A 16,042-nucleotide genomic window follows, 5' to 3' on the forward strand; every position below is an offset into this window, starting at 1 on the left:
GCCGCAATCATGCTAATTTGAGAATGGAAATATAGTTGGGCCTTCGGATCTATGGAGGATCCATTCTGGGCCCACCCCCACAGATAAGAAAAAATATGGACCTCAAGTCCCATTGCCCCCAATTGCCAGTGCAAAATGTGCGCTGCCACTAGTGCAGCTGCATGCATGTGCATCCATTGAAAACAATAAGGCTTGCCATCTGCAGATGCTCAGATCCACTGATGACAAGACCCCACTAAATACCGATTTGACATCATATCTTAGTACACTTTCCCCCACACTTTGGTGATCCATGGTCATGTGATGTGTTTTAGACACTGCCAGACACCACCCTCTGGGATGAAGGGTGGTAATGAGCAATGATAGCTGCCAACCACCTCCTGAAGCCAGCTGCTATGTCATGGGAGATTATCACATGGGAAAACAGGTGCAGGTTACATGCAGTTTGTATCTATCTCTGATGGATTTTATTGCACTGCTCTGTGGCCAGGGCAATTTTCCAGCAGCTTTTTAAGAACAGGAAAATATTGTTCTTGAAAAGCTGTGGAAGATGACCAGGTTGCATATGGGCTGCCTATTGCCCAGGCACAGGCCAGTGTGATAAAATCAGTTTTGCTCATGTCCTGTTGGTGGGCCTTCTCTAGGCAGCACATTGGTCACTGCAAGAAGAGAATGTTAGACTTTTAGACCTTTCTTTTGATCAAACAGGTTTCTACTTATATCCTTCATCAGGGCAATGTAAATGGCATGTGACCTGTAGGACAAGTGAAGAACATTTCTTGCAATCTAGAGCTTACTTGGCCACTCATCCACTACCCGATTGGCAGACCCATTTCTTTCTCAGTCACTCACTAAACAGTGTTGCAAGCACATGGATGTTGAGATCCTGAGGTGGTATTTCTTAAGGTTAACCCATCACTGCTTAGATTCCTAAACCTGAAAATGGCAGTGGCTCCTCCCACTTGGTACATTTTTTTAAAGTGCTCACTTGAAATCTACAGTTTTTCAGCAGGGCCTATTAACTTAGAGAACAGTCTTTGCCAGTCCAGTGTGATGTACCAGGACAAAGCAAGACAGTTTCTTTCAGTTAGTAATCTGCATTTTCCTTACCCTAGGAGTGGCAAGTCATAGGTTTAAGACAAACTTCATTTTCCATGGTGTTCACTCACCATTGCCTACTTTGTTCTGCCTGCTGCCACCAACACTACTCATCCTCCTGATCAGGACAGTGCTGCTCACTGTGCAATACAGCAGAGGCTAGCAACTCTGGGAGGCTTCCAGGCTGCATAACACCCCCGAGGAGAACACGGAGGAGTGCACCCTTATTGCCCCTTCCCCACAATAACATAAAATAAAATATAGATGTTGTTATTGTGTGCATTCAGGTTGTTTCCAATTTATAGCAACCCTAAGGTGAGCCATTCATGAGGTTTTCTTGGCATGATTTGTTCAGGCAAGATTGCTTTTCCTTCAGGCTGAGAGAGTGTGACTTGTCCAAGGTCACACAGTGGGTTTCATCACCAAGCCAGGAATGGAACCCTGGTCTTGAGACTCCTAGTCCAACACTCAAAGCGCTGTGCCATGCTGCCTCTCTATGGATATATATAGATATTTGCCCCCAAATCCCCCCAAACATCCTCTAGAGAGTGTAGGGACATTTTCTTTATGTCTTAGATCCCTCATTTTCAGCTGTCTCCTCTGCCCAGGTTCTTACCCAGTGCAGTGCCTCAGCATTAACTCTTTTATGCCCACCACATCTATTAATTTAATTAACTAATTTAAAAGTTGGTCATTAAACTGGTCAACTTAAAATAGTTAAAATTATTCCACTACCAAGTCTTAACAGTGTTGGTGTTTTTTTTTAACGGTTAATGATGTGCTTTAAAATGCTATATTTTAAAATGCTATTCCTCTCTTTTATACCTTTATTCACTAGAGAAGAGGGGTGGGAATCAGTTGCAGTCCAGCAACTCCCAAAAGCTTGGAATTGCAGTCCAACAACAGCTGGAGAGCTACTTAAATCCTACTCCTGATGGTGACACTAAATTTCATCAGAGACTGATTTTATCCAGAAATAGATCTCCTACCTTTCCTTTTAATCAAATCTCTGTCTCTTGACTTTGCTTTTGTACTTAAGTCTTTTTGTCCACCTGATCATCAGGATGCTTAGCATTTTCAGTCGACCAGATTCCATCACATCCACTTAAGAAGTCAGGTACAGCAGGTGGGATCACTAGACCACCAGTCCTTTGGAGCAGGAATACAGAGGGGGTGAGCCAAATTTGGAGCCATGAGCTAGAATCTACAGTCACCAATACAAATAGGTAACCTCAAATTATGTATTTATAACAGATTCACAGTCACAATCCCTATGTATTTAATAGTGTAGGGATCGTAAATCACCTAATCCTGCTTTGCTAAGCATCAGCTGCTGCAAGTGACAGAGATCTGTTCTTCTGTCAATCAGAGCACAACAGATTAATATTTTCACCCGCTCCCACCATGGTCTCTGGTATAACAACTAAAAGCAGGATCTCTGTTGCAATGCCTCTACACTGGGGATCACTGGGTGAGGGAGGTAGAAATATCAGTCTGCTATGCCTTGATTGACAGCATAACAGATCTTTATCACTCACAGCAGCTGCTGCCAGGTAAGTGAGGATGGAGGGAGTGGGACCCAGCCAGGAGACATGACTTGGTTAAGTATACTTAACTTACTATACTTAACTAAATAGCTGATTTAGACTCTTGACTGGTATTTTCATTATTATATTAAATAGTACATTGTGTGTTTTAATAACATTGACAATGTGGCGTAGTGATTGGAGCCCTGAACTAAGAGGCTTGTGAATAAATCTCCACCTGGCCACAGCAGCCCACTGGGTGAGATTGAACAAGTTACACTCTCTCTGCCTCGGGGAATCAAAGACAAATCATGCCTAGAAATCCCTGTCATGGGGTCATATTAGGGTTGCCCTAAGTCAGAAACAAAGGCACACAACAACAACAAACGTTGAATGTTATGCTAACTAGCATACTGTTATAATACATAGTATATAGAAAGTGTAAATAGTACAGTTATATAGCCAGCATGCAGTTGGACTAGGATCCGGGAGACAAAGGTTCAAATCCCGGCTTGGCCATATAAATCCACTGGGTGACCTTGAGCAAGTCATACTCTCTCAGCCTCAGAGGATTGCAGTGGCAAACCCCCTCTGAAGACATTTGCCAAGAAAACCCCATGATAGGGTTGTCTTAGGGTCACCATACATCAAAAACAACTTGATGGCACCCAACAACAAACAATTATATACTACATAGTCTATTATGTGTGTGTTATACTAAGTAGTATAAAGTTATGCTAAATAGTATATTGAATGTTATATTAAATATTATATTGTTATTCTAAATAGTATGTTGAGTGATATACGAAATAGTATGATGTTATACTAAATAGTATATTGAGTACTATACTAAATATTATAACATTATACTGGAGAGGGAAAGTTTTATACTAAGCAGTATAAAGGTACAGTAAATAGTAGGTTACACTAAATATTATATTGACTATTATAGCAAATAGTAAATTGCATGTGACAAGAAACAGTATGTGATACTAAATAGTAAACTGAGCATCATATTGTGTAGTGCTTTGAAGTTATCCTAACTAGTGTATTAGGCTGCATATTCAGGGGTAGCCATGTTGGCCATATAACAAAATACAACAAAATACAAAATACAACAAAATCCAAAATACACCAAAAGAGTGATATTTAGCGGCCAGCCAAAATGCAGAAATTGCATGACACAAACATTCACAGACAGTTCCTGCTTCTCATGACTGGCATTAAGCTTCACAGATCTGGCCATGGGATTTACAATTCCACAAGGTCATGGTGAGTTACATCTAGAAGCATTCAAAACAGAATGCTTTTAAAGAAAGGCCTGGGGTACTATATTGTTTTAATGTATTTTTATCTTTTTAAAGTATTTGATATTTTAGCACTGAATTTGTTTTAATTATTGTAGTAATTTGATCCTATTTTAATGTACTATTTTTGTATGTTTTTAAACTGTATGGTGGTTTTTTTTAAATGTTGTAAGCCACTCTGAGTCCCAGTCCTGGGAGAAGGGAGGGATGATGATGATGATATCTTCTTGTAGTAGCAGGAGACTTAAGTCATCAGAGATGTGTAAATCAAACATCCTATCCCTTGTTAGGTCTGTATTGCCACATCTTTTTTCATTGGATGTGGTTCTGTCCCTTCCAAACATCTGGCCCAATGATTATTTAATTGCAGAAATGGCCTGATTTATTCTTGCTAATGGCGATAAGCCAAAGTAGGATAATTCTTTATGCTGTGAATAAAACATAAACACATGTGATTGTGGCAACATAATAGCACAGTGTTGTGTTTTTGTTCCCATTTGTGTATAAAGGAACTAGGAGGACAAAGGTGGCATTTTATTATCATAGAGTGCCTGTCCTCAAAAACAATAAGCATGGTATCCATCCATGCAAATAGTAAACATGGTTAGTCTGAGCAAAAAATCACTTGTAACTTTAATTCTTCCCAAACTAGGTAAATAAACACAGAGGTTTTCTCTCATCAAACACTAAACAATATCTTGTCCCATGGCTTGGGTCCAAGTTACAGAAGCTTGTGCAAATCTCTGGTGCATGTACACCATAGAAATAATGCAGTTTGACACCACTTTAATTGCCATGACTCCATCCTGGGATTTGTAGTTTGGTGAGACAACAAGACTCTCTGGCAGAGAAGGCTAAAGACCTTGTAAAACTACAAACTGCAGAATTCCATAGGATGGAGCTACAGAAATTAAAGCAGTGTCAAACTGCATTATATCTACACTGTAGATGCACCCAAACTTTCATAACACAGTGGGTCCTTGGTATTGGCTTGGATTTGATGCTCAAGTCCCATTATATATAATGGGGTACTGAAATGGTGTCCCTCATATAAAATGGCAAAATAAAGGGTTGCTTTTTTGGGAATTCTTTCTGGAATATTTTCAAATCCATGGATATGGAGGGATGACTGTACCTTTTTGCTGCTATGCAGAGTGTGCTTGTGAAACCTGGAAAGGGTGTTTCTCTTTTCAAGTTGCTGCCTCGTGCCATTTCTCCCTGCCTCCCTAAGTATAAAACCTCTACTCTGAGCCTGCATGGTATGCCCACATCACTAGAGGAACTGACCAAGGTGCTTCAGTCACTTTGCTTGCCATGACTGGGTAATATACTGCTACCATCCATTTCTTGCTTATTCACTATTACGCAGGCAGTGGAGGATCAGTTTTGTTGGCAATGACAGAAATAAGGATGCAACTCAGCTTTGCACTCAAGATGCATGGGTAGAACAAGAGATAGACTTCCTCACTTTACCAAACTGTCTTTCCTCTGTTCAATTTAGGCTTACTATACCTCTGTATTATATTGCTATCTCCAGGTGGATGGTGTCTGCTTTCCCATTTCTTTCCTCTTTCTCTTGATTCTCCAAGGAGAAGTCATCTTAGCTTTGTTCCAAAGACCGTGAGATGTGTGCGACAAGCATGCCTCCCCTTCTCATCCAGCCAATAATAGCTAAATCATAGAATTATAGAATCATAGAATCGTAGAGTTGGAAGAGACCACAAGGGCCATTCAGTCCAATCCCCTATATATATATATATATATCAATGTACTTCTTTAATAATATTAACTTTGAGGTTTATCACACAGATTTTTAGAGCTTTTGCAGGTCAGTTCCGACGTGACTGCACTTCCAATGATGCGGATTCACATCATAACATGAATGTGTTATCAGACGCCATTCCTTTCTATGGGCGCTCCTTCCGTGGGGCTTCCAAAGTGACTCCTCATTTTGATGAATTCAGAAAAAAAGGAAATTCACAGAATTCGAATTCAAGCTCACTTCAATTTCACTTCAAATTGGTCTGGTGTGGAAGATCAATTCAATGTCGCCCCCTGCGCCCTGCTCTGTCATTCCCCTTCTCCTCCTTCACCCCATCTCGCCCCCTCTGCCACCCTGCCATCCATCCAATCATCCCCTGCCTTCTCCTGTGTCCCAATCCTGGCCCCAGCGACCCCCCCCGTGACCTATCCCATCATCCCCTGCCTTCTCCTCCATCCCAATCCTGGCCCCAGCAACCCCCAGCGACCTATCCCATCATCTCCTGCATCCCAATCCTGGCTCCAGTGACCTCCCCACAGTGACCTATCCCATCCTCTGCCTTCTCCTGCATCCCAATCCTGGCCCCAGCGACCTATCCCATCATCCCCTGACTGCTTCTTCATCCCGATGAAGGATGACAGCTAAGGAGGGGGCAGGGAAGGAGGACAGCACCCAGAGCCCACTGAACATGCCAAAGGGTGCCAATTTGAATCATTGAACCCTCTGGTGTGGTAATACAATGTGCACTCACTCCGCTTTGCTTGAATCTGCATCACATGACTTGTTTGGAATAGATCTGACTTTGCTTCCCCCTCAATTTGGAACGGCAACAGAAAGGCAACCAGGTGTGGTAAAGCAACATGTTTTAACCTTAATTTGCATTGCTAGACAGGAGTGACTCTGGATGTGGTGTGAAATAACATCATGCTTTGCATTGCTAGAACGAGTGACTGTAGATCTGAACTGCAAACTCTCCACGTGTGATAAGGTCCTTTCTTATTTTCTGTGATTTTTCTCCAGGCACACTGTTTGCTCAGCCCGATGTTCAAAGGGACTAAATCCACATCCACACACACTGTGAAAGCATACTCTGTTGTTAGGATTAACTGTTGTACTAGTAACATTGCTACAGGTTAAGTATAGGAATGAGAGCTATAATAAAGGTTGCTTAAATCTTAATGGGAATCGAAAATACTATTCAGTCTTCCCTCCTCCCATAATTTGTTCTGCTAAACTGAAACGACCCCAAAACATCCCACCATTTCTAGACACAGAGACAAGTTTTTCCCCCAAAACAAAGGATTCACCATTTTATTTGCATTCTATTTATTATAATCAAGTTCAGGAGGGCTCTGCCCTTGCTTTAAAAAGGTAGCCATCATTTTGTTTTCTTTAGGCACCTGAGAGGTAAAAAGGATCTGCCAGCAATACCCCTGGAGGGAAAAAGCCCTCAAAGCCATCCAGTACTGTTTGGGGCTAGATCAGAATGCTGCAGAGTCCTAATGTCCACATTCTTTACGATTTTTGATCAACTAATAACTTCCTTTGTAAAGTCTCCCATTCTCCTGCTTTGCATGGTTGGGCATGCCCATTAATATTTTTGTACTTGACATTTATTCGGAGATTATCATAGAAAATACCCTTCCAGGACCCAGCTTCTCTGAGGGTCTCCGAAGCTCCATGAGGTTTCACCTTGCAGATAACAGCTGTGAAAGGTAAAGTGTTAGGCTCATAACAGTCAACTAAGAGAAAAGCTAAGGCTTTAGATTTGGGAGGCACAGTCACCTCCTTTGTTAGTGTCTCAAAAATATACCTCCGCACATAGGGTCTGTGCTCATTGTCTTTAGTGTAGATCAAAAGGGGCTTTGCTTGACCAAGTAAGAAATGAAATAAAGAATGTATACCAAGGCCCCATAGATGGGGCCAGAATGTTTTGTCAATGAACTGGGTTCCCCAAGACATTTTGAAAGTGTGCTGTTCCGTTTCATCCGTCTTGTTGACATAGGTCCGCGTGCCCACAAGACAGGTTTTTGAACTCATTCCTGTAATGGGCATTGGGATCAGACGGTGCAATGAAAAGGTAGGGGGATCAAGGTCTCCAATCAGGGGATAGAAAAAACAGCTCTCCTTAGGAAAGAACACAGTTGCTTCCAGTGTATCAGCCCTTGAGTACACTCTTTCCAAGAAGAGCCCATTATGGGACTGAAAAGCTACTCTGTTACCACTGTGAAACACTTGAAACTGCAGACTTGGACTTTCTGAGCGTGGGACAAGTCGAACAGGAAATGTGCTGGGATCTTGTATTGATTGCACTGGGGCCAGGAACTTGCCTATCCTGCTCCTCAGCATCACTTTCCCTGAGGCCAGGAGGCTGACCCAAAACTTGGATGACACCTGCTTTTCCGCTACGCCCTGAATGGCCCTTGGAGAATCAGCACTCAGTGAGTTCCAGTACAAGCCGTTGTCCATCTTGAAAGCCACTCCTTCATTCATATCAAGGTAAGCTTCAAGCTGGCCCAGGCCTCTGTTAAAACTTTGAAGGGTGCTCTGAAATGGAAAAAGATGTCATCTTACTGGTCCAGAAAAGCATGTGCCAAAGGAAGCCTGTTAGACTTTCAGGTGCCACAAGATTATTTTTTTCCCTTCCATATGGATGCCACTATCTTGTGAAATGATTTCATGAGTAAAAAACCACAGTGATGTTGCGGTCATCCCTACAGTCTCCTCATCCAGTTTCTACCCCTGCTGCCTTAAGGTCACTGTCAGCATTTAGGTCCCACTTCTACAGAATTCAAGGCCTGCGTATGACTCTCCCACAAACGTTTTCTCCTCACAACAAACCTGTGAGTAAGCTCAGCTAAGAGAAAGGAACTGCCTCAATGAGCTCTGAATCTCCTTTGAATTCAAACCCAGGTCTCCCCAGCCCTCATTTCAATACCAGACACATTTGAATTCCCACTACACTTCCTTCCATTAACAAAGTCTTGCAGTCTTATCACATGAGAGAAGAAAGTGGAAACAGAACCAGAGAGGAGTGGCTTTTTTCATGCCTTACTGCAAGGCACTCATCTCCAGCTGAATTTCTGTTTTCTTTTCTCATGTGATAAGGCTTTTAGTCAGTGCTTCTGGTTATCTAGTCCTTCCATGTAACCCCTGGATGTCATGAAATTTGACTGTACCAAATCGGGCAACACTATTACCACCCAAGGAACCCTGTCTGAATTCAAACCTGGGTCTTACTAGTCCCACTTCAGCACCAGACTCAGTTGCCTCCAGTAACCGAGTCTTAAGTCAAAGATCCCCATGTTCTAGTCCCTCCACAAAACTCTTTAGGAACAAAGACCTTTGTGCTTACCATTTTAAAAGCTTCTGTAGTTTCTGTAGCCAGCCACCTGCAAGCTAGAGAAGGAGGAAATATGTCAAGCTTGTCCATTACATTGATCAAAACATTGCGGAGAAAGGAAGAAAGCCAGAAGGATTGAAGACTCATCTAATGGAGTAGAGCAACATGCCTAAAACTGCATTTGCTGGGATTCTAGAGGCACCTACATTCTCATTGCCACATTTGAAACACTTGAAGAGAGAGGCTGGTTCCCATATTCCACCTCTTGGGTTGGTCCCTTGAAAATGTCTTGCTGAAGAGCCAGAGTTCTGCAGTGGAGCACATGCTTCACATGTAGAAGAATGTGCCAGCTGAGTTCTTATACCTAAAGGATTCAATAGCTTACAGTGTACTAGGAAAAAACCATCATCCACCCCCTTGATAACCATCACTGATCATAACAGACACTTCCATGATCTAGAATTCATTGCCAGGCAGCATGCCATCCTGACTTCTCTCTTTTCCATTATTCAGTATGCAAAGACCTTTGTATTCAGCCAGGTCTTTGGCATTTAAAGTGGGTTGCTTTGGAAGACATGTTTTAATTATATTTGTTTCATTTAAATTTGTGTCTCACAATCAGCTGCCATGTTATTTCAAAAGACTCCAAGATTTACCAGGTAGATAAATAGTGGATAAAACAGACTTCCGAATGTTCCCAAGAATTTGGTCTACATAAATCATACTCCTTCTACACAGAAATCCATCTCTGTTTAGCCCCTACAAACGCTATTCTTAATTTGAGCAGTATAATTGCCTGACAGTTGAGACAGTGTTTTTTGTTGCTGTTGATGTTACCAGGAGGAGGGAGAAAACTAGGAGGAAGAAAATTTGGCCAGTTTAGAGGTTTAGCATGCTGTGTTAAATGTGCAGCATGTAGCTAAAGTTTTCTTTCCCCAGAATAAACTACTTGGCCATGTAGCAACCCCCATATATATCTGATGACGCTGCCCACCGTTATTGTTTTAATTGTTCATGCAATTTTAACCTTAAACTGTTTAATTCTTTTTTAGGGGGGGATATTTTGTATATATGGTGTATGCTTTTAACATTGTAAGCCACTTTGATTGTTTTCACAAAAAGGGGGTAGAAATAAAAAGTTTTATTTTTTATTTTAAAGCATAAAAAGGCCTAATTCAGATTGGGACATTTCAAACTTTATCCCCCTGATAATCCCCCCTCAATACCACAATACTAGCAGAAAACCTCACAGACCTGGAACAACTACTAAGGAAGATCAAGGAAGAAAGCACAAAGGCAGGCTTAGTATTGAACATAAAGAAAACAAAAATAATGAACATGGAGAATCTACATAAATTCAACCTAGTCAATGAAGAAATAGAAATAGTAAAAGAGTTCTCATACTTGTGATCAAACATTGATAGGAATGGGGACTGCAGCCAGGAAATCAGAAGATTAAGAATGGGCAGGGAGGCTATGAAAGAACTAGAAGCGATCCTTAAATGCAAAGATATACAACTAAGCACAAAGGTTAGAATAATACAAGCCACTGTATTCCCTATTACCATGAATGGATTTGAGAGCTGAACAGTTAAGGAAGAGGATAGGAAGAAAATCCATTCATTCAAAATGTGGTGCTGGAGAAGAGTGCTGAGGATTCTAGCCAAAAAAGACAAACAAATGGGTCCTAGAGCAGATCAAGCCAGAAATCTCCCTGGAAGCCAAGATGACTAAACTGAGGCTGTCGTACTTGGAACACATCATGAGAAGGCACGACTCATTGGAAAAAACAATAATGCTAGGAAAGGTGGAGGGAAGTAGAAAGAGAGGAAGGCCACATGCAAGATGGATGGACTCTTATTAAAGAGATCACAGGTATGACTTTGTAGGAACTAAGCAGAACAGTGGAGTACAGGGAGTCTTGGAGGTGTCTCATCCACAGGGTCACCATGGCTAGAGATCAGCTTGAGGGCAGTTAATAACAACAATACTAAACTCCAAATCCCAAGTTTCTAAAGGACGAGGCATAGCTGTGGAAGCAGTAAGAAATGGCTAATGTGAAATTTTGATGTATTTTCCACACAGTCTGTCACTTGACATTCACAACCTCTTTGACACACAACCACCAACCCAGTGACAGTGTATTCAACCCTGTTATTTTTCTGAAGAAAAAGACCAGTCATAAACATACAAAACCCCCACACCTATATGGCTACAGAAAGTGGGGGCAGGGGGACAATACAGAGGGATGGCTGTTGAAATGACTTAAGTAAGGCACCAGATCTTGGGAACTAAGTAGGGTTAATATTTGAATGGGAGACCACCATCAGGTGTCATGGGCTATATTTGAGAGGACAAAACTGACAAAACCGTTTCTGCCTAAGAAAACTCTAATCATCTAAGTATCCTAATGGCACCAGGTCTGGCCTAGGAAGCCAAGCAGTGTTAGCCCTGGTTAGTACTTGGATGGGAGATCTCCAAGAAAAACCAGGCGCTATAGACTATATTTTAAAGAATGGAATGGGCAAAACTATCTCTGGATATTCCTTGCCTACCAAAACCCTATGAAGTTAATGGAGTCACCATAACTTGACAAGGAACCTGAAGACAGACAGACAAACAAACAAACACACCACCCTGATGAATTTTGCTAAAATGTTATAATCTATTACGTAACACTCACATCACTCATAAACTCCAGTTCAGTGACTGTGTACTTGACAACACTGAAGGAAATAGGAGGAGTAGCCAAATTTTTACAGCATTTTGACTTGGTACATTCAGAAAGAAGCAAAAATGGAAAGCACTCTGCAAGAAAACCTACGCATACACACAAGGAAGAAGAAAAACAAGCTTTCACATAAAATACTTACGGACAAAGACCAGTTCCGTTCCCCAGCCTTGTTGAGGAAAAAAGAAAGAATAAGCAAACTTGCTCCTGGAGTCTTTTTATGAGCTCCCAGCTGGAGCTCTTGACACTGTCATTGGAAGGCAAAAGGACACAGCTGAGGGCAGTTGAAGGCAACTCAGGTCTTCTCATGGAATTGGAAAGGAAAGGCGGATCCCAAATGGATCAGTCTTTTCATAGGACCAACAAAGTACTTGATGGGGTCTTCTCCAGTGGAGGGAGGCTTGCTTTGTAATGCTCTTATATCTTCCCCAGTTACTCCCTTTTAGGCCTCATCATTTGATAGTTAAGTTATCCTTTTATATTTTCATGGTGTAGTGGTTTGAGCATTGGACTACAACTCTGGAGATCAAGGTTCAATTCCCTGCTCAGCCATGAAAACCCACTGAGTGACCTTGGACAAGTCACATAATGTCAGCCCCAGAAAACCTCAATGTCATCTTAGGATTGTCATAAGTCGGAAACAACTTGAAGGCACACAACAACAATATTCTATATTTGATGAGAGCACCGCACCACCCTTCTGCCACAGAGGTCATAAAATGCTTTGGCTGAATGTTCTAGCTCGGTTCTTTGCACCTATCTGGTGATGTTCTAGTGGCTAGCTGAACCCATGCAAGCCTAGTCTGGCCACCGCACAAGAAGGAAGAGAAGGGGCTCCTTGACCTTTAATAGCTACGTTGCAGAAAGAGAGCTGGGAGGTGTAGATGGCCATCCAAGCTTCAGCTGATAGAATTCCCTCTGATACAGCTATTAAAGGTTAATAAAATTTTAAAGCTCAGTCCTTTTTATAAAGTGACCACCTTTAGAAAATGGGAACTCTGCTGCCCATCCATTAGGACAAGGGCACAAGTATTCATATTCCATCTTGCTAGTGAATCAAATGTAGAAAAAAATAGAAAGTCTCCATTTTGTGAAACAGCAGCCTTCTCAGTCCTCTCCATCCACTCTGGTGGAGGGGTCTCTTTCACACTACACAATTCTTGCACTACGATAAAACTTGAACCACCATGCCCCCATCATATAGAATAATGGGATTTGTACTTTAGGGAGGGTCATTCAGAATTCTGACCCAAAAAGCTGCTCCGGTTACTCAGTCTCTGACCAAACTACAAATCCCAGGATTCCATAGGAAGAGGTCATGCAGGTAAGGTGGAATCACTGCATATAATTGCATAGTGTGAAAGAGACCTGATTCTTCTGACTGTTGGAGCATCTGATTCTGCAATAGAGAGAGATGTCTACAGCAGATCACCTCTAAAGGCTATTTTTTGTGGCCTTTGACACCTCCAAACTTCATGGACAAACCTTCTTCTGTCCCCCCAAATAAAGCAATTAACTTTTTTCTCTTGGAGCTTCCAGAAGTGGCAAGTCACACATAAATAGGCTGTGTATGTACCTTCAAATTTCCCTGTCAACATTGGGCAACCCCAATAATTTTATAGGGTTTTCTTTGACAAGGAACACCCAGAGGTAGATTTGCCATTTCCTTCTTCTGAAAGACAGCTTGCAGCGCCTGGTATTTTGGGTACTGAAGCAACATTTCTTGGAGAAAGAACAGAATTCTTGGCCAAAGGGGTGTCAAACTATATTATTTCTAATTTCCTTGGCATTAAGACTTTGCCTCTTCTCTTATTTGCATCATGTAAGCAGCACAGTGCTTCAATAGCAAGTGACATAACTTGCTATTAATAGCAAGTGACAATAGTTACTTAACTTCAGAGATGCAATAATGAGCTGATGAATCACAACTTCCAAAAGGAAGATGTGAAATATATTTTTATAAGTACGAAATCAAATTAATCAGGGCAAAACAAGTGAAGCAGCAATATCCAATTTATTAGTTGCAGTCTTGCAAGAAGGGGTGCCTAGGCAAGTAGGCACACCCCAAACCTGACACAACAAGTTTTCAATCCCTTTTCCGGACAGCATTTTCCCTCCCCTGTGACTTTTATTGGCTGAAGTCATCAAGGTGTATAATACCTAATCACAAACGCCTAAAATGAATACTTTATCTCTACCCCTGTTGATACATTTCTCCCAAACCTTCCTTTTTTATTTATAAACCTCCTTTTAGGGCATACCTTTGGCATGGTTTTCAGCAAAAGTGAAATTAACCGAAAGGCCGAACTGTTATTTCAACGCAAAGTCTCTTTATTAACTGTCCATCCTTCTTTTCATGTTTGCATTACCTATTTTTTAGCTTGTTAGCTGTGTTTGTCCCAAAAGGCTTCTTCTGCCAGCTGCAGAGCTTCTTTCTGCCAAAAGATGACTCTGTCCATTTAAATGAGTGTTCTACCTTCTCTACAAAGTTTGTTTGGAATTCGAAAGATAACCACCTTTTCATTCAGTCAGGCCCTAGTGTCCAAAAACTTCTTTTACATGGCATGTATGTAATTTGTGATTTTTAAAACCATTTCTGCCTATTTTATAGGCCCATCTAAAGTCTAAATTCTTGATTCTGTTTCTACTAGCTTCTTATATATGTATATATTTATATGTGTGTATGTATTTGTGTGTTGAATCCAAATTTCTCTCAGAAGAGCAGATTCCTGGGCAGCTGTTGATGGCTTGCCTAGCTGTTTCTCACTTGGTTATCTAGGAGGGCCTCCTCTTCCTAAAGAAGAGATATTGCCGGGGGGGGGGGGGGGGGCTCTTTCAATCATGTTCCCAGACATTGCGATATTCCCAGTCTTGAGCTATCAGGCTAAAAGTGAAACTATCTAGCGGGGCCTATGAAACACAAAATAACTCTTTTTATGCCACCGGACAACCTCAGCAACAACATAGGCAAGTACTGATGTAGCCACTCTTGTCATCCTCTTGATACTGCAGGAGGCAAGCATGGACCATTCCTGCTAAGTCTGCTGTGAAGCTCTGTGTCATAGGGGCAGGTATTAAGTACCACTAGCTGATTTGACATTGTGGTTTGCCACTTTGTGACGCACTCAGGCACATAATTGTATGCATGTGGATACACCAGTTCACCTCCTAGACCCACCAGTTCATATGTGTCCACACTGAAATGTCCAGAACTGAGTTGTTACTGCATCTTCTGAGGCAAGTTCACAATCTCATTGTTCTTCATTGATACCTCACCCCTCCTTGCTCCTGCTTGCTGTTGGAGCAGACATTCCATGAACAAAAGGTTGTAGCACTCACTCTTTCTTTGACAACACTGTGGAAGTGTGCTGCTGCTTAGCTGTGAATTCATTTAATTTTTATCTCCCCTTCCCACCACCCAACATGGGACCTAAGGTGCCTGATGGCATAGATTAAAAGAGGGCAAGCAAAAGATGATTATAATTTTAAAGGTTTTTTAAAACAAATAAGGAAACCTCTTAAAAATAGAAGTAATTTAAAACATGTGAGCAGTGGAGAGTTAAATTTCGTGGAGATGCAACTCAGCACTCAAGATCCACATGTTTCTATCAGTAAACAATAGACTAAGAGACCGCCTCAGTTTACGAAACTGCCCTTTGCTTGTTCAATCTATGCTGATCATCCTTCTGAATTTGAATGCTAGTGTTGCTGTTGTTCTCTTTCCCACTGCTGCTCGGATTTCTCTTGATTCTCCAAGGAGAAGCTATCCACAGAGGTAGGGTGTTGAGCACCTCACCTCTTTTAGCTGAACCACTGGCCTGTGTGCTAATGACATTATTACAACATAACCCTACTAATAGGAACCATAACAAATGTTCCTTAAATATTAGTGGGAGGGAAAGAATATTTCATCTTGAGTCATCCAAAACAAAATACAGTTTCCTTTCTCCATAAATTCTCTCTTTATGCCTAAAATGACCCCCACCAACACGAGGTAAAAAACAAAAGACAAGGTTTTTTTCTTCTTAAAAAAAGGTGTGACCATTTTATTTACCATTCTGTATAAAGTGAGGTGATGCCTCTTGCAATAAGAAGATAGCCACTGTGAGACTAAAAAAGACCTAGTTCTCCAAGCCATACTGCCCTGTGAAGGACCAGACGAGGCTGGTGCAGATCTCTAGTGGCCATATTTCATTAGGGCGGGGCCACTTGTAATCTACTACACCACTTGGAAAATCACTCATTCCCACTGCTTCACATGGCTGGCCATGACCC

At 41.6% G+C, this 16,042-nt stretch overlaps 1 protein-coding gene across 1 annotated transcript; it reads right to left on the bottom strand.

Annotated features, from left to right (window-relative positions):
* Positions 1-7,208: 7,208 nt before the first annotated feature.
* Positions 7,209-14,830, bottom strand: LOC149322807 (uncharacterized). Its single transcript, XM_089532763.1, has 3 exons — positions 14,743-14,830; positions 11,720-11,856; positions 7,209-8,240 (listed from the first exon to the last, which is right to left on the bottom strand). The coding sequence occupies exons 1-3, from the start codon at positions 14,828-14,830 to the stop codon at positions 7,209-7,211; spliced, it is 1,257 nt and encodes a 418-aa protein (XP_089388889.1).
* Positions 14,831-16,042: the final 1,212 nt, after the last annotated feature.

The sequence above is a fragment of the Sceloporus occidentalis genome, unplaced genomic scaffold (genome assembly GCF_023333645.1).
Source record: "Sceloporus occidentalis isolate IW3139 unplaced genomic scaffold, rSceOcc1.0.p SCAF_1, whole genome shotgun sequence".
Lineage (NCBI taxonomy): Eukaryota > Metazoa > Chordata > Lepidosauria > Squamata > Phrynosomatidae > Sceloporus > Sceloporus occidentalis.